The sequence below is a fragment of the Camellia sinensis genome, chromosome 12, assembly GCF_055761805.1.
Source record: "Camellia sinensis isolate YWXY chromosome 12, ASM5576180v1, whole genome shotgun sequence".
In the NCBI taxonomy this organism is placed as follows: Eukaryota; Viridiplantae; Streptophyta; class Magnoliopsida; order Ericales; family Theaceae; genus Camellia; species Camellia sinensis.
In genome coordinates, this window is record NC_138972.1 from 99,259,847 (window position 1) to 99,281,485 (window position 21,639).

The 21,639-nt window shown below is 36.6% G+C and overlaps 1 protein-coding gene across 1 annotated transcript; it reads right to left on the minus strand.

Annotated features, from left to right (window-relative positions):
• Window positions 1–14,781: 14,781 nt before the first annotated feature.
• Window positions 14,782–16,834, minus strand: LOC114309659 (scarecrow-like protein 23). Its single transcript, XM_028255447.2, has one exon. It carries the CDS (start codon window positions 16,503–16,505, stop codon window positions 14,991–14,993), a length of 1,515 nt encoding a protein of 504 aa, XP_028111248.2. The 5' UTR covers window positions 16,506–16,834; the 3' UTR covers window positions 14,782–14,990.
• Window positions 16,835–21,639: the final 4,805 nt, after the last annotated feature.

Genomic DNA, 21,639 nt, shown 5'->3' on the forward strand with positions numbered 1-21,639 from the left:
CCATTTTATATTTTATCTGTATTTTATTCAGCATGTTATTTTTCCTGGGATTGAAGGTTTGTTTTGTTCATCTCATAATTTTGCGATATGCAATGTGAAATTATGTAATGTGAGTAGTTTTTCCCAACAAGCTTAAAATAGATTCAACGTTTATCATAGAATTAGATTAATAGATTCATAGGTGTGTGTAATAATTTTGCATGTAATTGGCCACTGGTAGTACTAGCGAGTTAATTGGTTTATTAGATGCATGTACACAGGGTTAAGCTTTTGATTTTGCCATTTTGTGTATGCTACTGTTTGGTCTTCCCATGGCATGGAATAGGCCACTGTTATCAATAGGGAAGAAGAGTTCCATTTGTGCAACGTTAATTCACTATATTTTCTAATTAATTTATTAATTTATGGTGTACCGGTTCATGCCTTGTATTTCTAGATTTACATGCTTCTAGTTTACAATATAAATTACATGTTCATTCGGGTTTAATTTTTAGTGTAATTTACATTTCTAGCATATTTATTAGGTAGTAAATTTTCATGTAACTTGTACTTATTAATCTTTAATTTAGGTGTGGAGTTGTAAAGTTTATAACTTGCCTATATTTAAATTCATGTTAATTTCTCTAGAATTATTTGCATGTTAATCATGTCATTTGCACTTCTTGCCTAGTAATGAGATTTAAGTATTTAGGAGTTATAAAATGTTTGTAACTTGCCTCAATTAATTACATGTTTAGTGTACCATAAGTTCATATATAACCTTTACCAATTTAAAATATGGTTTAATTATATTTAATTTAGGTTTGTAACTTATATAGTTAATTACATGTTTATTATGTAATTAATTTTTTTTACAGTTTTTTTTAAGTTTAAATTCTAGATGTGTAACTTAAGGGTTGGTTTTAATCTTTACTTACAGTTATTTATTAGTTTGTTTGTTAGTACCCTCCCCTTCAATCACTACTTTGCCAAAAGCAAAGAAAAGCTGAGGGAGGTTTTGTTGTATTTTGCTTCTAACTCTTTATTGCAGGAATACCTATGGAAATGGGAAAAAGGATTAATTTGGACTAAATATTTGAAGCAATTGTTTGCTTGAGTATTCATTTGTGGTTATTCACCAATATGTAAAGCACGTTTTATTTGCTTGTAATTATTGTAGCAATTTTGTTGTAATTGCTTGTACAGTTTGGAACTTGGTGTGTTTAACCTAGTTCATCCCTTGGAAAATTTAATTCTTAAAGTTGTTTCCCATGTGTAGACGCGCCCGCGTGGGCCCTCGCTACAGTTCGGACTCGATTTGTGTCTCGGTTCTTAATCTGAACCAAAGAGTCCAAATCCGGCAAATCGTTTTGAGAAACAGATTTTTGAAAAGAAGTGCCAAACATGGACTGCTTTGCCAGATACAGAGTCGTCACCTAAATATTTTATTTTTGGAGAATTTAGGAAACCCTGACTCGGTGCCAACGGCCATGTGTCCATCATCACCAAAGTTGCCTCAGCTCGGGAACTTGGGTACGATTGAAGAAGGTCAGCTATGAGCACCCCCTCTCACCCGATCCAAAGATCGGCCTCTACTAATCGTGATATCCGTTTTTGAAAACGTTATGTGTTCTTATCCCGATTATTAGCCTAGAATTACTATGTTATGCGCACAGCACAAAAGTATAGACTAGATTGCCTAATTTGGGAATAAGCATTGCATATCCGTTTATTTTGGAAAAATGTTTTGGAATTTGCTACTCGCAAGTAGGCTAAAACACGGATTTCAATGAGCTATTCCAACTCAGACAATCTAACCTTCACCCACAGGCATTCAAGCAGTTTATATCACATAAGCAGCTAGCCTCATGGTAATCATGCTATCATGGCAACACTCACACATATGCAAGAATGCTAAAGCATAAATGCTTACATCGTACTCCGTGCCAAAACAAAGAAATTGTTAGCAATCAATGCATGATCCAAGTCCATGTTTGAATGTCTAATGCAACGCATACGGAATGTCACTAGAGTAGGCTCGGCTAGTCTATGAATAACATGTGAAAATGCACAAGTAGCATGTATTCAAGTTAGATTTGAAATACTAATGCAGTTAGCATGATGCGCCGAGCCCGGTGCATGCAATACTGATGAATGATGCACGCATGCATAGCATAAGGTATGCTAAATTAAACATGACCTATTACTAACCATCAAAGCAGGTAAGTAAAAGGGAGAAAGAAATGGAGGTTTGAAGACATGCACACACTCACCCACACTTATTACAAATTCGCCCTCGCTCGGAGGGACCAAAAGAATAATACAATTCAAATAATGAATTAACTATCCTAGCTAATTAATTATTACAGACCAACTAAATTAATTAAACAAATTAATTAATTTAAGAAAGCAAGAAAAAAGGGCCTCGAGAAGAGGGCTCAATGCACGTGCGCTCAGGTCTTGCTCGGAAGTCCACTGTCATGCACAAACTGCCTCTGTTTTCCCTGCTCTGCTTCTCTGAAGACTGCCAAAGTCTCAGGATGTGCTCACTGGATGTTGGGGAATGCCACCGGCTGGAGGGAATCATCACCGGCTGTGATTTGGTGTTGATCGGCCAAAAATGAATCCATCGGCCACAGATGGATTGCCGGTCGGCACTCTGTGCAGTCGATCGGCAAAAAGTTCCTGCAGAATCTGTTTGACAGCAGCAGAGGACAGAGCTTTGCATGGCAATGCAATTCAAGCAATATATGCACCAACCGTATCCCTTATCATGTTTATGACTCAAAGGGACATGGTCCTTGGTTCTCGGACCATTAATTGCGCATTTCAATGCGTGATAGCCCAAGAGACCAATTTATGCATGTTGATTTCAAATACAATGCAAACCAACAAACAAGTGAGGAGCTCAACCTCAATCATGGATAATCAAGAGGCAAAGCATGCATGCAATGCAACCTAAGCATGTTAACTAGGCATGCAACATGGTAATGCAAACAAGCATACAAGGCATGTGACAACTATGCTAGTTACTTCAAGCATGCAAGTATGCAAAGCATGCAACATGTTAGGTAATTCCAACTAAGAGAAATGCATGCCAAATGCAAAGTCACTTAGACATGCCACAACATGTGATAAGCCAAGCATGCAATCAACACACAAGGTAAGCATGTCACAACATGCAAGAATGGACTTAGACTAATTTAGGCAGCCCTCAAACTAACCTAAAACAGTGGCCAAAGTGCTTAAGGCTCACCAAAGAGGCATTGGACTACACTTATCAAGACCAAACGTGGCATGATTCAAGCAACTAAAATCAGGGTTTTAGTATGCCAAAATGAACCTCAAAAACCACTTAGATGATATCAAAATGACTTACACACGGAAGCATGCACAAATGCACTTTTAAGGAGCATGAAACACAAACTCTTGAAACATCAAAGAGTCATGAAATGCAAGTATACAAGCAAGCTAAGTAGACTGAAATGACATGGAAAATGGTCCCAACCCACTAAATCAAAGCAAGTAATGCATTCTATACACTCACACCCTTAAGGCCAACAAGCCAAAATGCAAAGGGGCTATACAATGCATGCCAAATTCGACCCAAACAACCAAGGGCAGACCTTAATCATGGCAAAATAAACATGAAAGCTTCACAAAGCCAAGCCTAAAACATGCTAGAACAATGGTTTACAACCTAAGGCACGTTAAGGCAACAAAATGGCATTACAAGGCATATATGCTAAGCAAGTATGGTGTACCAAAACCAACTAAAAAACAGAGTCATATTATGACATAATAAGCACAAAAATCAGCTAAGGCATGGTCAACATGAACCTAAACTAGGTGCTCCATCAAGAGGCAAAAATGGTCCTTTTCAAAGACAACAAGGAGAGGGGGTGGCCCTCTCCTTCTTGGGACCTCAAGGCACCATTCTCACCTCTGAAATCCCTCAAGATTTCAGTGGTGAGGAGGCCCAAACACCAAGGTCTCGGAGCTCACCAAAAATGGCACAAAATGGAGCCTTACAAGGCTTAAGAGGGGTCAAACAACCCCAAATCACAAAACACTCTAAACAAACTATTTAGAGGGCCTAAAAACAGAAATTTTTATGTTATACACAAAGCTCAAAAACAGTTGCAAGGTAAGATAAAAGGCTATGCAAGAAAGGGGTAAAAAGGGGCAAAGTTGTTACCCTTGAAGACTTTCTTCACAAATGAAGTTCCAGCAGCTTCTTCAGCTCCAAACCAGCTCCAAGAACTCCAAGAACACTCCTTTGGCCCTCAATAACCAAGAAAAGGTGTAATGGTGGGTGTTTGTGTGCAAAAGTAAGACCAAACACACACTAAACTAACAAGAGAGGGAAATATAGAGATGGAATAGTTACAAATTCCTAACCCTAATGTCAAAGCTCTCTAAAAATGTTGTCTAACTCTAAATCCAAGAGAGGAGACTCTCTCTTATAGAGCAACTCCCTCTTGTAAGGCTTCCAAAACAAGCCATCCAAGAGGGAAATCCCTCCATACATGTGTATGGAGGGGAGCAGAGTGGGTGCCAGCTATCACAGCTGGCACAAAATATCTACTAAAAGTAGATGAACAGTGATCGGCCATTCAAAATTGCCATTTTGGCAAAATAAATGGCCGACCGGCGACAAAGAGTGCCGACCGGCAATATACATTGCCGATGGAACAAAATCACTGGCCGGTGGCCTCAAGCCATGGCCGGTGATGTGTGGGGATGCCTCACAAGGCATTCACTGCCCCTTCAAGGCAAAACACAAGTGTTTGGTGCAAAACCAGACACAAAACAGTCGAGTCGAGAGGTTCCGAGGCAAGGCGCATAGCCGAGACCTCCGGGAACTCAAGACGAACACGAACATGAACATGGATGATCACCGAGTGTTCGAGCGGTGACGTCCAAGTCTTGAGGACGGTCAAAAATGGGGTGTCTACACCATGGACTAGGAGTCAACATGCTCTTGAAAGTTTTGTCTAAGATAAACTGGGTTGTAAGTGGGACCGGTGTGACTCCTCCAGTCTTCCTGGAAACTTTCCTGACCATGTTCGATTCTAGGTTGCGTGGTGAGATTAGTTTTGAATTAAATTTCCAATTGTGTGATTTTCTAGTGTTAAGTTTGATTTCTGGAAATACAGAATAGTGAAAATTCTGCTGTAATTTTTCAGAAATGGCAACTGTCTCTGATGCTGCTACTGCGGCTGCTAATGTTAGTGGGGATCCAAACCCCGGGGCGACTGGCTTGCCAACCCCTGCTGTGACCTCTGTGGTCAATCCTCCTGTTGTTACTTCGGCTGTTCCGGGAGGACCGCTCAATCATCACAAGCGCCCGGAGAAGTTCACGGGAGTGAATTTCAAGAGATGACAGTAGAAGATACTGTTTTATTTGACTACTCGAAGCCTTGCGAGGTTTCTGAGTGAAGATGTACCAGCCGTAGAGGAGAATGAGCTAGATAAACAAAAGCTCATGGCTCTGGACGCTTGGAAACAAGCAGACTTCTTATGCCGAAATTACATTCTGAACGGCTTGGCGGATCCGCTTTTCAACATGTTCTATGCCAAGAAATTGGCTAAGGAGCTGTGGGATGCCTTGGACAAAAAGTACAAGACCGAGAATGCTGGGGTAAAGAAATTTATCGTCGGCCGGTTCCTGGACTTCAAGATGGTGGACTCTAAAACTGTCCTGAGTCAAGTCCAAGAGTTCCAAGTGATTCTGCACGAGATACATGCAGAAGGGATGATCATAAGTGAGTCATTCCAGGCAGCTGCTTTGATTGAGAAGCTGCCTAACGGCTGGAAAGACTTCAAGAACTACTTGAAGCACAAACGAAATGAGATGACAGTCGAAGAGCTCGTTGTCAGGCTCCGGATTGAAGAGGACAACAGGAAGAAAGGAGGGAGTACCTCCACTGTCAAAGCCAACATGTTTGAGCATGGCGAGTCCTCGGGGGCGAGGAAAAAACCACCGACAGGCAAAAGCTCAAAGTTGGGGGCTAGAGGAGGAATCTCCAAAAGGCCAGCCTACAAGCCAAAGGAGCCTACTTTTAGGTTCGATGGCAAATGCTTCAACTGTGGAAGTGACGGGCATCGGGCAGTTGATTGTCTGAAGAAGAAGCCCTACAGGAAAAACCCTCCCCAACACAAAAATCGGGCACATATGGCTGAAATGGAGGAATTGTCACACGATATGGACGACATGCATCTGTCAACCGTCGTGTCAGAAGTGAACATGGTGGGGTCAAACCCGAGGGAGTAGTGGTGGACACTGGGGCCACTCGCCATATTTGTGCAGAGAAGAGAATGTTCACAACTTTTGAACCGGTTTCAAACGGGGAGAAGTTGTTTATGGGAAACTCTGCAACCTCAGCTGTTGAGGGTAAAGGCAAGGTGATCCTAAAGATGACTTTAGGAAAAGAATTGACTTTGAACGATGTCCTTTTTGTGCCGGACATTCGTAAGAACCTTGTCTCGGGGTCTCTCCTAAGCAAGCATGGCTTCCGCATGGTGTTTGAATCAGACAAGGTCGTGTTGACCAAGGGCGGGGTCTATGTGGGGAAGGAATATATGTCAGGTGGTATGTTTAAATTGAATGTAATGACACTTATCCCTAAGATTAATGAGAAAGCTTCTTCTTTTGCTTATATGCTTGAGTCCCCTAATTTATGGCATGGTAGATTGGGTCATGTAAATTTTGACTCTTTACGTAGATTAATCAAGTTAGATCACATAACATCTTTCAAGATTAATCCACAACACAAGTGTGAAACTTGTGTAGAAGCAAAATTGACAAGGTCTTCTTTTCATTCTATTGAAAGAAGTACCCAGCCTTTGGGTTTAGTGCATAGTGATGTGTGTGACTTGAAAGTTGTACAATCACGTGGTGGCAACAAGTACTTCTTCACTTTTGTTGATGATTGTACTAAATACTGTTATGTGTATTTGCTTAAAAGCAAAGACGAGGCTATTGATAAATTTATTCTTTTTAAGAATGAAGTTGAGAATCAATTAAGCCGGAAAATCAAGGCATTGAGAAGTGATCGTGGTGGTGAGTATGAATCCCCGTTTGCCGAGACTTGTGCTCAATTTGGGATTATTCACCAAACCACAGTGCCTTATTCGCCTCAGTCAAATGGTGTTGTTGAGCGGAAGAACAGGACGCTAAAAGACATGATGAATGCAATGTTGATAAGTTCTGGGTTGCCACAGAACTTATGGGGGGAAGCAATTCTCTCCGTGAATTATATTCGTAATAGAATACCACGAAAGAAAGTGGACAAGACTCCATATGAGTTGTGGAAAGGTCACAAGCCTTCATATAAATACCTACGAATGTGGGGGTGTCTTGCAAAAGTGGCGGTACCTATACCCAAGCGGGTTAGGATAGGTCCGAAAATCGTGGACTGTATATTTATTGGTTATGCACAAGAAAGTAGTGCATATAGATTTCTTGTGCACAAGCCTGATAGTTCAGATATACACAAGAATACTATCATGGAATCTAGAAGTGCATCTTTCTTTGAAGATATATTTCTGTATCGTCCCCAAGACAGGGTTCCGAGTTCCATAAAAGAAATAGTAGATGATCACGATGACGATCACATAGATGATCACATGGATGATCAAACAGCTGATCAAATAACTGATCAAGCTGATGAAGTAGATGAGCCAAGAAGGAGTAAAAGGGCTAGAACCACAAAGTCTTTTGGTCCAGACTTCTTGACTTATATGTTAGAGGGAGAACCTCGAACGTTCCATGAAGCTGTGACTTCACCTGAAAGTCCTTTATGGAAAGAAGCAATTAAGAGTGAGATCGACTCCATCTTACAGAACCATACTTGGGAGTTGGTTGATCTACCCCCAGGCAGTAAGGCCTTGGGGAGTAAGTGGATCTTTCGAAGAAAGATGAAAGCGGATGGGTCAATTGACAAATATAAAGCTCGGCTAGTTATCAAAGGATACAGACAGCGAGAAGGCCTGGATTACTTTGATACGTATTCACCTGTGACAAGGATTACTTCCATTCACATGGTGATTGCAATAGCAGCTTTACATGGTTTAGAAATACATCAAATGGATGTAAAGACAGCTTTCTTAAATAGAGATTTAGATGAAGAAATCTACATGGAGCAACCCGAGGGGTTTTCAGCTCCTGGACAAAGTAAGAAAGTCTGTAAGCTTGTCAAGGCATTGTATGGTTTGAAGCAAGCTCCCAAACAATGGCATAAGAAGTTTGACAATGCTATGTTGTCAAATGGGTTTCGAATCAATGAGTGTGATAAGCGCGTATATGCTAAAGACACTGACAAAGGTTATGTCATTTTGTGTCTATACGTTGATGACATACTCATTGTTGGTAGCAATGATGAAATGATTAAAGCTACCAAAAGATTGTTAAACTCTAAGTTTGACATGAAGGATATGGGCCTTGCAGATGTCATTCTGGGTGTTAAGATCACCAGAACATTTGGTGGTATTGTACTTTCTCAAGCTCATTATGTTAATAAGAAACTTGAGAAATTTGGAAAGTCAGATACAAGTATGTTTAGGACACCGGTAGACTTAAGTCTATATTTGACCAAGAATAATGGTGAGAGTGTCTCTCAACTAGAATATTCTCGGGTCATTTGGAGTTTGATGTATCTGATGAGTTGTACAAGGCCGGATATCGCCTACGCTGTTAGTAGGCTAAGTAGATACACGAGTAATCCTAATGCTACTCATTGGAAGGGCATTATGCGGGTGTTGGGGTATATTCGTTACACCCTGGATTATGGGCTGCATTATACCAGATACCCAGCGGTACTAGAAGGGTATAGTGACGCAAATTGGATATCTGATATAAAAGATTCCAAATCCACTAGTGGTTATGTGTTTACCTTCGGAGGGGCAGCCGTGTCTTGGAAATCTGCCAAGCTAATGTGTATCTCGAGATCAACGATGGAATCTGAGTTTATTGCTTTAGATAAAGCAACTGAAGAAGCTGAATGGCTTCGCCAGTTTGTTGAGGATATTCCACGTTGGCCGAAACCTGTGCCAGCTATTAGTATTCATTGCGATAGCCAATCAGCGATTGGTCGGGCACAGAGTAATATGTATAATGAAAAGTCTAGACATATCCGTCATAGACATAATTCCATACGACAACTACTCTCAAATGGAATTGTCTCTCTAGACTATGTCAAGTCTAAGGACAACATTGCGGATCCGCTAACCAAAAGGTTAACTCGAGAGTTAGTAGAAAAGTCGTCAAGAGGAATGGGGTTAAGGCCTTTAGTAAAGGTTACCGGAATGGAAAACCCAACCTAGTTGACTGGAGATCCCAAGATCTAGGTTCAAAGGGACAACCTAACTTCGTGTAACGGGTGAGTCACTGAAGAGGTAAATCCTCTTGCCCATTCCTTTATATAGTGATGCCCTGTGAGGGTGGAAGGTTAAGCTAATGCTTTTAATGACCTTAGTGATGTGGTATAATGAAATACCGTATCTAGGTCACCTATGTGAGTGCAAAGTGGGGCCGCTTCTTTAAGAATTGCCAAGACCGAATTCTTTAAAAACACTTACAGAACCAGGCTAGTGTTCCAGGGCCATACCGGACACACCAGTGAGAACAAGAACAATGGTTAGACTAACTCCTGTGTGTGGTCTATTGTCTCGGTTTACATAAACGTCAGAACAGTTCAAGACATCACGTTCACTGGTCAGCCAGTAAATCCGATAGGCTTTCACTATGAAAGGTTCAAGGCCAACAGCTACCTTTTCTGATGCAGGGTTAGTCTAGGTGCTCTCTCTCTTTCCGAGTCTTTGTTGATAAACGTTGAGCGTTTGCTGTATTCGGTCAATTTTTATTCATGTGGGGGATTGTTGGAGAAAAATGGTTGAATTAGAAATTGCCTCATAAATGTGTATATAACTCACACATTTAAGGCTCATCAGTTTTACAAAATTGATTGGGCAGTTTTGCTAGCATTAGTTGCCAGCCTTGATGGCTAGAGGCTCCTCCCCTCTCCCCCATGGTGTATAAAAGGAGGCTCTATTCCTTGAAAAGAAATATAGAATTTTTCCTTGACATCCATACACTGTCAGTCTACTTCTCCTATGATTTTCTTCCTGAAAGAGAGTGCTGCCGTTGTCCGTTCGCTAAGCTAATCAAAAGGTGCTTCTGTTGTAGCTAGTAAAAACCGTCGTATCCTGGGAAGTAGACGTCAGCGTACCTCCAGCACCCAACGGTGAGGCGACGAATCTATTTTAAGGAGACTGTGGTATCACACAGGCTTCGGTTTACTTCCTTTAACCATTTCATATTTTATCTGTATTTTATTCAGCATGTTATTTTTCCTAGGATTGATGGTTTGTTTTGTTCATCTCATAATTTTGTGATATGCAATGTGAAATTATGTAATGTGAGTAATTTTTCCCAACAAGAAGAGTGCTGGCCAGTTTTGGAGGTGAAGTTGGCATGGATGACCAAATTAAAATAGAACTTCTATACAAAATAACATTTTATTCATGAAGATGAGTTCTATTTATAAAAATGAGACTGCAATATTATTCACCTTATTTAGTTTCAATTTTCTAAAAATTGAGTTCTTTATTTTCTGTATTTTTTTTTTATTTTTAGTATTTTTTTAATATTTTAAGTAATTTTTTTACCTTAGATGTACCTAAAAAGTAAAATATTTTCTAAAAAAAATTTAAAAATCAATAAATACACAAGAATATGAAAATGTATTGAATTTTCATATATTTTGTTTTTTTTTTTTTTGAATTCTTGGTATTTAGTGAATTTTTTAAAGTTTTTTTTTCACAAATATTATACTTTTTAATTTTATTTATATTAAATGTATTAAAAATTAAAAAAAAATTGCTTAAAATATTTAAAAAATTCACTAAAAATTAAAAAAAAAACACGAAAAATAAAAAAATTCAATTTCAAAAAACTGAATACAGAAAATTAAAGGTCATTTTTTTTTTAAAATTTTATGTATGAATAAATTTTTTATATTAAGAAATGATAGCCAAAGAAATGGTCAATCAGAGTCACACCTGATAATTAAAAAGAAGATTTGTTTAGGTGGACTTGTTTATTCCAAGAGCTTGGCCGGCATAGTGAGACATATAGATGAAGATAAGTTGCTTATTGCCAAAATTACACATCACTCTGGTAGTGATTTCCACATTGTTTAATTACTAGTTTCCTTTTTCACGTAAACAAATCATGCAACCTGATGGACAATGATGGATTTAGGGGCGACTGTATTCTCAAAAATTTGAAAAATATAATATATTATATTAGAAATTTTAAAATAATTTAAAATTATAGGAGTTCGTACCCCCAAATTTTTTTTAGATAATTTCAAAATTATATAGAGGAACCCTCCAATTTTTTAAACTTTAGAATAACCCCCAAAGCCGTAATCCTGAATTTGTCCCTGCTAATGGGATGTTATGAGGTTTTCCAACAAACTCATCAAATAAAATTACAGAGAGATGAAACACCAACTAACCACCCACCGTAAAAGTGAGAGTTGCTATATATACATTGATTTCAATATATTTATTTATTTTGTTGTTGTTGTGAATATGCACTTCATCCTTGCCATGAGATCCATCGTAATCAAAAAATAATGACTGAGTTTCATTATTTTATGAATTACAACAATAAATTAAGATTTTAAAAATAACAATTTAGAGATAAAATCATTATTGGCGACGAAATATTTTATTTATCAAAAGTATCATTGTTGTATTTTTAGTGACAAAATTAGATATTTAGTGATGATTATTACTATTTTTTGGAAGCAAAATTTGTCTCAAAAAATAAACTATTTTGGCACCCCTAAAAGTGTTTTTATTATATTTTTTAAATTTTACCATTAAAAGTCTAGTTTTTTACTTTTTGAAACGGCTTTCTAGCGACAATTTTTGCAACAACAATATTTGGTTCTCAAATAATTTTTGCAATAAATTTTTCACTTTTTGGGATAAAAAAATTTAGATTATGGAGTACTTCCAGAGCACGACCACGTGGTACTTCCCGGAATGAGACTGATTCCCGGAACGATAAAAGCTCCCCCGAGAAGAACCACCGCGAGAAGAGTGGCTATTGGAGGATGAGCGGGATGGATTGCGAAAACAATCATGTTGCAGATGACCAGGACCAAGTTTGTTGCAGTATCGGCAGGTTCTGACGAGGCAATTGACTAAGAGATGTGTTGAAGGAAGGCCCCGATTCTGAAAATAGAGGCAAGCAGTGGTCCGCTGGGTAAATGATGGCCGGTACGGAGGAGTGGCAAGAACAAAGTCCACATGATGAGTTTGGAGAGTACCAAGACGAGTCTCCTCTGATAGCAGCTCAACTTGTTCAAGAGTGGGCAAAGAATGACAATGAAGAAGAGAGGCACGTACGGGCTCAAAAGAGGAAGTGAGAGCCATGAGAAAGTGCACCAACCTTTGCTGATTACGATAGACAGTAAATAAAACAGCATCTTCTCGGTGAGGCCAAGTCGGTTCGGAAAGAGCAAGCTGGTTCCAAACAGAGTACATTTGGGAAATGAAGTCATTGATGGACTGACTAGATTCTTGGCGCATCCGATGAAGTTAGCTCTGAAGTTGATATTGATGAGCAAGACCAGTAGTCTGGTATCGTTCTTTCAAAAAATCCCAGATGTCTTTTGCAGGAGTAGTGACAGAGTCAAGCTGAAAGCGACCAAACTGAAGCCTAATAGAGGTAACAGAGGTATTTCGAAACCAGGTAATGATTTGGTAATTCTTACTGTCCCATTCCTCAAGTCGGTCTTCATATGTAGCAGTAGCAGTAGAAACAGTAGTTTCATCAGTGTCTTTCTCCGGTTGGGTTACATCCCTGGTAATAATTAGCCAGAGCTTCTTTCCTTTGAGGAAGGAAGACATGGCTTGGGCCCACAGAACATAGTTGGAACCATTCAAAATAACAGAAATGGGATGGGAGGCATCATGACGATCCATAATAATAGTTGAGTAAGGCTAAATCGATAGGAATAGACTTGTAGGAGCAAAATTAGGTAAAACAGAGTGTACCAGTGAGTCCAGAAGGTCGAAAATAGCTAAGAAATGTGGGCTGTGCAGAGATGATATCAGCAGGATGTAAAAATGATGTCAGCGGTGCACGTTAGCAGAATGGCGCACGCGAGGCTTACAGTAGCAAGCTGGTGCACACGGGTGCACGATAGCGGAACGGCGCAGGCGCGGCTTACGGTAGACAGATGATGCACGCGGGTGCACGATAGCAGAATGGCACAAGCGCGGCTCACGGTAGACAGAAGGCGCACGTGGGTGCACAGTAGCAGGAACGGCGCACGAAAGCGCAAAGCTGTAGGCGCGTGAAGGCGCGTGTGAGAGTGGCAACGGAAGCAGAGACGCGCCGATCACAAAGGCAGCGCGTGGAAACGCGTGAGGGCATTTCTGACGACGGGCGTGGTGCCGTTGGAATCGTAAGGAGATTCCGAGCTGTTTGGTGTAGTTCCACTGTGTACAGGACTAAGCACCAAAATTGAAGAATGTCAAAATTGTATAACTGGGCTCTGATACCATGAAACAATAGTTTGAGAGAGTGAGAGAGAGAGAGCAACTGAATAGCTCTGTATTAATCTGTAATTGTATATCTCATTTACAAAGAGAATGCACTCTCTTTATAGAGAAGAGAGGGATACATTGGAGCACCGAAAGCATAAAAGAAAAACATACTTTACATTAAGAAATATAAAATCTATAATGCTAAAGCTGAAAGTGTGGTAGTGGTGTTTGCCCTTTACAGTCTTTACAGCTAGCGAATGTACTATCTAATGTATATTATATATTAACAAGTTGCACTAATAATTTTTTTTTTTTTTAACAATACCCTGAGAAACTTGAAATCGTAATTACTAAGCTACTCCTTTGTCACAAATAATCTTGTTAAGCTTATTACAAAATTTCAATGTCCCTTTTCATCGGGTAATTATTCAGTAATCCTGTAATCTGGACACGTGATATTCCATAGTATTATAATTGGTGGAGAATGTGGATAGATTTGGTATTGTGTTGGTGATTGGGAAACATGGGGGACATAGTGAATAATGGTTAGTTAAGGAGTACAGATACGTGGTACTTCAAAAATATTGAATAATTTCCCTTTTTCATCATGTATAAATTAAATCAATTAATAAGATGAGGTTTGTTTTTAAGCCAATTTAAATTTGTATATTATTAAAGAACTAAGCAAATAATTTACAATGATTAGGAGAACGACATCAAATTAAATAAAAATAAAAAACAACAATGCACATAACCCTTTTGACAATAGCATTAATGGACAAAGTAGACTGTTTTGACAATAGCATTAATCGACAAATAGATTTACTGGGTCATATAAACAACCGTAACGACCCCTCCTCATATGTTATTCTTAATTTGCAAGATATATACTACCTCTGTTTCAAATTATTTATTTTACACAAAAATAAAAATTTAAAAATAATATATTATCATGTCAACATCAATTTTTTTCCCCACAAATTATAAGAATTTTAAGAGATATTTTAAATGGTGAAAAAAATTATAAATTTCAATATAAGTATACATTATTTTTAAATTTTCATTTTTTATATCAGACAAATAATTTGAGACAAAGGAAGTGGTAAAGGTTACGAGGTTGGTCAAGTAGTAAAGACTTAAAGATAAAGCTCGAGGTCTCGACTTTGAATCACCCTAAAAAGCTATTGGAGGTTTGCATGATCATTAACTTCAAGATTCCGAAAATAGTTAAGGTGCACGCAATTTGAACACAACACGCGATTACATAAAAAAAATGATATATTACCTATTATCTACAATAATACTATATACTAAAAATATATATATATAACTTAAAATGTAAAGTTTATGTATCATCATAGTCCATGGCTCATATCAGGCCAAATTTAAATTTACACCATAAATTTAAATTTTGATTATCCTATAATAGCAACCAGCTATCAAGGAGCATGTGAAGTCCAAGCAGAAGCAGTAAACAAACTAGTATCCTTCCACCCTAACTTAAGTGCCCCATCTCCTTGGACAAGGCTATACCCTTGAACAGGAGGGAACATATTCAGTATAAGCTGTGCTTGAGCCATTGAATTCCCACTCATTGGTACTTGCATGAAGCAATTCCTTGCAAGTTCACTCCTCCAATTCCTATACTTGTCCTCCCCACTCCGAGCCAGTCCTCCTATTGCCAATATGTTGTTAATCTCCCTGTAGAGTAGGCAGTGCTCGACGCCATGGCGACTTTGATCGTCACTAGGCAAAAAAGCTCCAAGAGAGTCGAAAATGGTGGAGTAATAATGAAGAGACCCAACAAACCGGTCTAGAAAAGAGCCTCCATGAGCTGCCATGTCTTGCTCCACCAATGTGATCACTCTTGGAGCCAGCCCATGGAGGAGTCTCATCGTCTTCCAATCAGGTCCAGTGGCATCGTATAGTGAGTGTTGTAGCCAGTGCACCGCTATGGCCTCTCCACCGCGGATTTGCAACATTGACATGTCAAGATCACCAAATTTCTTGGCAGTTGGGTGGAATTCAAATGACATGCCAAGCCTCCTAGCGAAATTCGAAAGTTGCTTTCCTGTTTCGATCAAGAGCTCTATTGAAGCCCCCATACCGGTCATTCTCACATGTGGTGGACCCTCTAAACGCGTGGCAAGGATGTGAAACAGTGCCGGCCATTGAAGGCCTTGCATGATGTCAAGGTCAATGATGTGAACCCTAGACCAGCCATGGAACGCCTCGAGGATAGCCTGGTTGGAGGTGAAGTGTGCAAATTTGATAAAAGGGGAAATATTGTTGAAGACTTGGAAAGAACAGTGAATGCTTTTGTGATTGATCAAGGGGCTACAAATCCCTAGCCATGAATTGATAACCCTACTAGCCATGGCCTTAGAGAAATAAGACACAACCCTTTCAGCACAAGAAGGTCCATAAGGTGAGGCCATTTGGGTTAGCTCAAGCAACATTCTGTGAGCTTCACCAAGATTGTCAACTGATATAGCCACTGCACACTCCAAAAGAAGTGTGAGTAAGCTCAAACCATGCTCATCTAACCTACTCAAACCCTTAGACGCACCTCCATTAATCTCAGTGAACTTAGTTTGATCTCCAAAATAATTGCGCCACTGAAGTTGGTCCCTGGCACCATCGAAGTGGCTTCTTGTCCCTGTAGTTTTCGTTGGCCTCAAGGCAGTGTTGTCCTCATCATACACCATTGTTGTGTCAGTTTGGAAGCTCTCATCAGTGCCGGATTCAGGTAAGTCTTCGATGAGCTGCTTTGTGACATGCTCCACCCACATGGAGAGTTCATTCTTCTCCAAGTTGGTGGTGCAGCTGTTTTGAACAGCTGATCTCAGACCGGGGTTAGAATTAATCCCGGTGTACTCAAGATTAGTGTAGTCCCATTGTTCTTGAGGTTGGATTAAATCAACCCCGTGAACTACTTGAAACTTTCCTTTCATCAAGGTGTCAAAATAGACTTAGATTAGATGTGTGTGTTGGTGTATGTGTGTGAGAGAAAAAAGAGAAGGGAGAGGAAGAATGAATAAGGTTGTAGAGGGAGGTTATGAAAGAAGAGTGCTGGCCAGTTTTGGAGGTGAAGTTGGCATGGATGACCAAATTAAAATAGAACTTTTATACAAAATAACATTTTATTCATGAAGATGAGTTCTATTTATAAAAATGAGACTGCAATATTATTCACCTTATTTAGTTTCAATTTTCTAAAAATTGAGTTCTTTATTTTCTGTATTTTTTTTTATTTTTAGTATTTTTTTAATATTTTAAGTAATTTTTTTTACTTTAGATGTACCTAAAAAGTAAAATATTTTCTAAAAAAAATTTATAAATCAATAAATACACAAGAATATGAAAATGTATTGAATTTTCATATTTTTTTTTTTTTTTGAATTCTTGGTATTTAGTGAATTTTTTTAAAAAAAATTTCACAAATATTATACTTTTTAATTTTATTTATATTAAATGTATTAAAAATTTAAAAAAAAAAATTGCTTAAAATATTTAAAAAATTCACTAAAAATTATTATAAAAAAAAACACGAAAAATAAAAAAATTCAATTTCAAAAAACTGAATACAAAAAATTAAAGGTCATTTTTTTTTTTAATTTTATGTATGAATAAATTTTTTATATTAAGAAATGATAGCCAAAGAAATGGTCAATCAGAGTCACACCTGATAATTAAAAAGAAGATTTGTTTAGGTGGACTTGTTTATTCCAAGAGCTTGGCCGGCATAGTGAGACATATAGATGAAGATAAGTTGCTTATTGCCAAAATTACACATAACTCTGGTAGTGATTTCCACATTGTTTAATTACTAGTTTCCTTTTTCTCGTAAACAAATCATGCAACCTGATGGACAATGATGGATCTAGGAGCGGCTGTACTCTCAAAAATTTGAAAAATATCATATATTATACTAGAAATTTTAAAATAATTTAAAATTATGAGTTCGCACCTCTAAATTTTTTTTAGATAATTTCAAAATTATATAGAGGAACTCCCCAATTTTTTAAACTATGGAATAGCCCCTAAATATTTTATTTATTTAGAGACAAAATCATTATTAGAGACAAAATATTTTATTTATCAAAAGTATCATTGTTGTATTTTTAGTGACAAAATTAGATATTTAGTGATGATTATTACTATTTTTTGGAAGCAAAATTTGTCTCAAAAAATAAACTATTTTGGCACCCCTAAAAGTGTTTTTATTATATTTTTAAGATTTTACCGTTAAAAGTCTAGTTTTTTATTTTTTGAAACGACTTTCTAGCGACAATTTTTGCAACGACAATATTTGGTTCTCAAATAATTTTTGCAATAAATTTTTCACTTTTTGGGATAAAAAAATTTAGATTATGGAGTATTTCCGGAGCACGACCACGTGGTACTTCATAGTATTATAATTGGTGAAGAATGTGTGATATTATAATTTTGGGTTGGACAATTGAAAAATATGAAAAGATATGATGAATGATAATTGGTGAAAGAATGTAGACATGTGATATTTTGAGAGTACTAAATAATTTTTTTATGAAAAATGTATGATGTGCGTAAAATGTGAAAAAAAAAAAAAAGGGTTCAAATTCGTCAATTGACAAATATCTCATATAGACCCAACCCAAAGAAATGTTTAATGCAAAAATAAATTTAGAGACGGAGAATTAACCAATCATAAAAAGTAAAGGTGGAGTAATTGAGTGAAACATTGTCTTTAATCAAAATTATTTTTGAGGAACATTATTATTTAAGATAAAAAATTAGAATTAAATTTTAATGTTAATAATGTGACAATCAATTAGAATATTAAAGATAACATTCTCTCTCATATATTCTTTAATTATTAACAAATCATATTACTTACATACCATTAGATTTAAAAAATAAGCCTAAAAAGTGAACTTGGATATTATTTTTCTTTTTTGAGTTATGTATCCCTGACGATATAGGTGTGTATTTGCACATAAAATAAGATATAATTCTCTAGTGGGTTTAATTTGTTCTAGGTGCTTAATAGACAAATTAAAGATTGAGGATTTTTTTTTTTTTTCTTTTTTATTATCAACAAAAGTCGCACTAAGTACTTGTTACCTAATTCAACTCCCTCTTTAGGGAGAATTGAACCCATAATCTTCTCCTTGGTTGGGAGCCAACTAAATTAAACTTATTAGTTAAAATTGAGGAGTTGATGATGTTTATATATACATATAAATAGTCTAATAATCTTTGATTAAATCTATCACTCTAAATTATCATGTGCACTAAAATGATGACATAAATGACATCTCAAGCTTAACTCTAATGGTAATTAGATTAAAGGGTTGATGATATATATGATGTGTAGGTTAATTTAGGTTTATGGTTTTGACCCAGATGACCATTCTAAAAAATAATTAATTATGCATTAATATTTTTTAATTGTTAATATGTCTTCTTCAAATTGATGTGTTTGGGTTGGTTATGGCAGAGGTTAATACACACACGATGCCACTTTACCAAGCTAAAACGATTGGTTAATTGATAAGTACATATTAAAATAGTACTAACGGGAATATTTTGCCTTTTTTTACTGAGCTAAAACGATTGGTTAATTGGTAAGTAAAAATTAAAACAGTACTAACAGGAATATTTTGCCTTTTTTTTACTGAGTTAAAACGATCAGTTAATTGGTAAGTAAAGATTAAAATAGTACTAACGGGAATATTTTGACTTTTTTTAGGGTGCAATGGCCTAGCCAAAACGACCGCTTAATTGATAAGTAATGATATCGAAATTTTAATGTCAACTTTAATAATGTGACAATACATTCAAAAAAAATGCAACATCACAAGGTAAAACATCAAATTATAAGGTGAGACTCACGCTCCTCATTTGGTCTCAAACATTTTTGAAAGATAAAATAGTGCTGATGGGAATATTTTGACTTTTTTTAGAACGCATGGGCCCACTTCATATAAAAAGAAAACTTATGAGAAAGTATTTATATTTCAATTAGTGCATAAAATATTCTTATATTTTAATAAATCTTGTTATTTGGGATATTTAATTCATTAAATTCTAATTTTCATATTTAATATATTTTATGGATAATTGTATCCTTATAAATACTTTTGGAACCCATAATAATTTGGTAATGTGAACGTTTATATTAAATAAATTTGACAATATGAATGTTCACAGCATGAAACATTCACACTATCAATATGAATATTAATGCGTGTTTCAACCTATTATTATTAAGAGTATTTTGATAACTATGTCACCCATAAGACTTATTAAAACGTAACAAAATAATTTAAACTAAATAGAACATGAGTAGGTAAAAAAAGATTTATGTAAAAATGTCTCTTTCATTTAATTAGTATTTGCATTCAATTATATTGATTAATGTAACAAAAGAAGAGTTTAAAAGGCAAAACGAAGATCAAATAATCTCTCTTTTGGGTGTGTATCATGCAAGTTATAATATTCTGTAGGATCAATCTTCTGTGTAAATAAAATAAATAGAAATAAATCCAAACGTACCGAATTTATTTATTAAACTGAATAAATAATTTAAGACCAAGTCGAGTGTGTGACACTCTATCCTTAAGACAGATTCGCCTCGCTACGGTGCTTACGGTTGAGTGGCGTCTATCTCCCAGGATACAATGATCTTCACAAAATTGTTGTAGCACACCAAACAAATTTGTACATCGAACCAAACCTGTGTTCTAATACTCTCTTTAATTTATTCTAAAACTAAAATGAAGAATAATGCAAAAATAGAAAATTTTGGACAACAATAGAACAAAATTTCAGACTATTTTTCTGACTGGTTTTTTCGATGTCTCTAAAAAAAAAAACAACCTCTACAGATTGCTGGAATATCAATTCTATTTATAGGCAACAAAAGTGTCCGTTTGAATAGTCAATAGGTGTCTTATTCAAATTAACCGATTTGAATGTAAACTTGACCGTTGCTTTCAAACAATTTGAAAGGTTATGAAGTGCAACAGTTACAAAAACTGTTTGAAACATTAATAAATAAACTATTAGAATAGTTAGAAAAGTTAATTCATAAAAAATCTATCACTTGAAAGAAATAACTTTATTAAACTATTTAAATAGTTTAATCAAATTTTTAGGAAACCAATTAGGAAATAAAAATTTGAATTAAGAATTAAATTAAACTCCCAAAATTACAAACCTTAGGAAACCACTCAGGAACCCAAAATTTGAATTTAGAATTAAATTAAATTCCCACAATAATTTTTATTGAAAAATTCAAATGAATTTTATAAAAGAAATTAATGTTAAACCCGAAAACGACGTCATCTTCCCATTCACTCATAAATGGTTTTGACGTTCCGTTTTCACCACTTCACCTTTTCGGACCCACCCCAAAACACGTTTGGGGTCCACCCAAATTGGGTTTAAAATATGCCTATATAAAACCATTTTTTCCAACAATCCCCCACATGAATGGAATTTGACGGAGAGAAAATGCAACAACATGATCTAATTACAGAGAGTACAGAAATTGAAAATATTCTACAAAGGATAGGTAGCTTTTGGCTTTGAACCTTCCCTTGTGAGACACTATCGGATTTACTAGCTAACCAGTGAACATGATGTCTTGAACTGTTCAGCCGTTTGTGTAAACCAAGACAATAGAACTCACACAGTATATTCCCAGACACAGTTTAGTTCTCACTATTGTGTTCATTTTGGCCCTGAACAACCTGGTCTTTCATGAGTGCTCTAAAGACTTGTAGCCCTTCACAAATCTTATAGAACCGGCCCAGTTCACACTCACATAGGTGATTCTTATGAAAAGTATCCTGCCATACTCCACTAGGTTTACCTAGATATAAGAATCATTAAAAGTATTACTTAACCTAAATCGCTGCAGACATCACTTATTTCATCATAGAAATGGGTAGGAGTTGGACTCCACAGTGATCCTTCTGAGTCAATCACAACTCGGTTGTCCCTTTGAACCTAGATCTTGGGATCTCCAGTCAATTAGGTTGGGTTGCCGTTGTGGTAACTCTTATTTAATAGGCTTAAGTCCCATTCCCCTCGATAAAT

Excerpts from the sequence above, each read along its gene's own strand:
- LOC114309659 (XM_028255447.2), bottom strand. The coding sequence starts at position 16,505 with ATGAAAGGAAAGTTTCAAGTAGTTCACGGGGTTGATTTAATCCAACCT.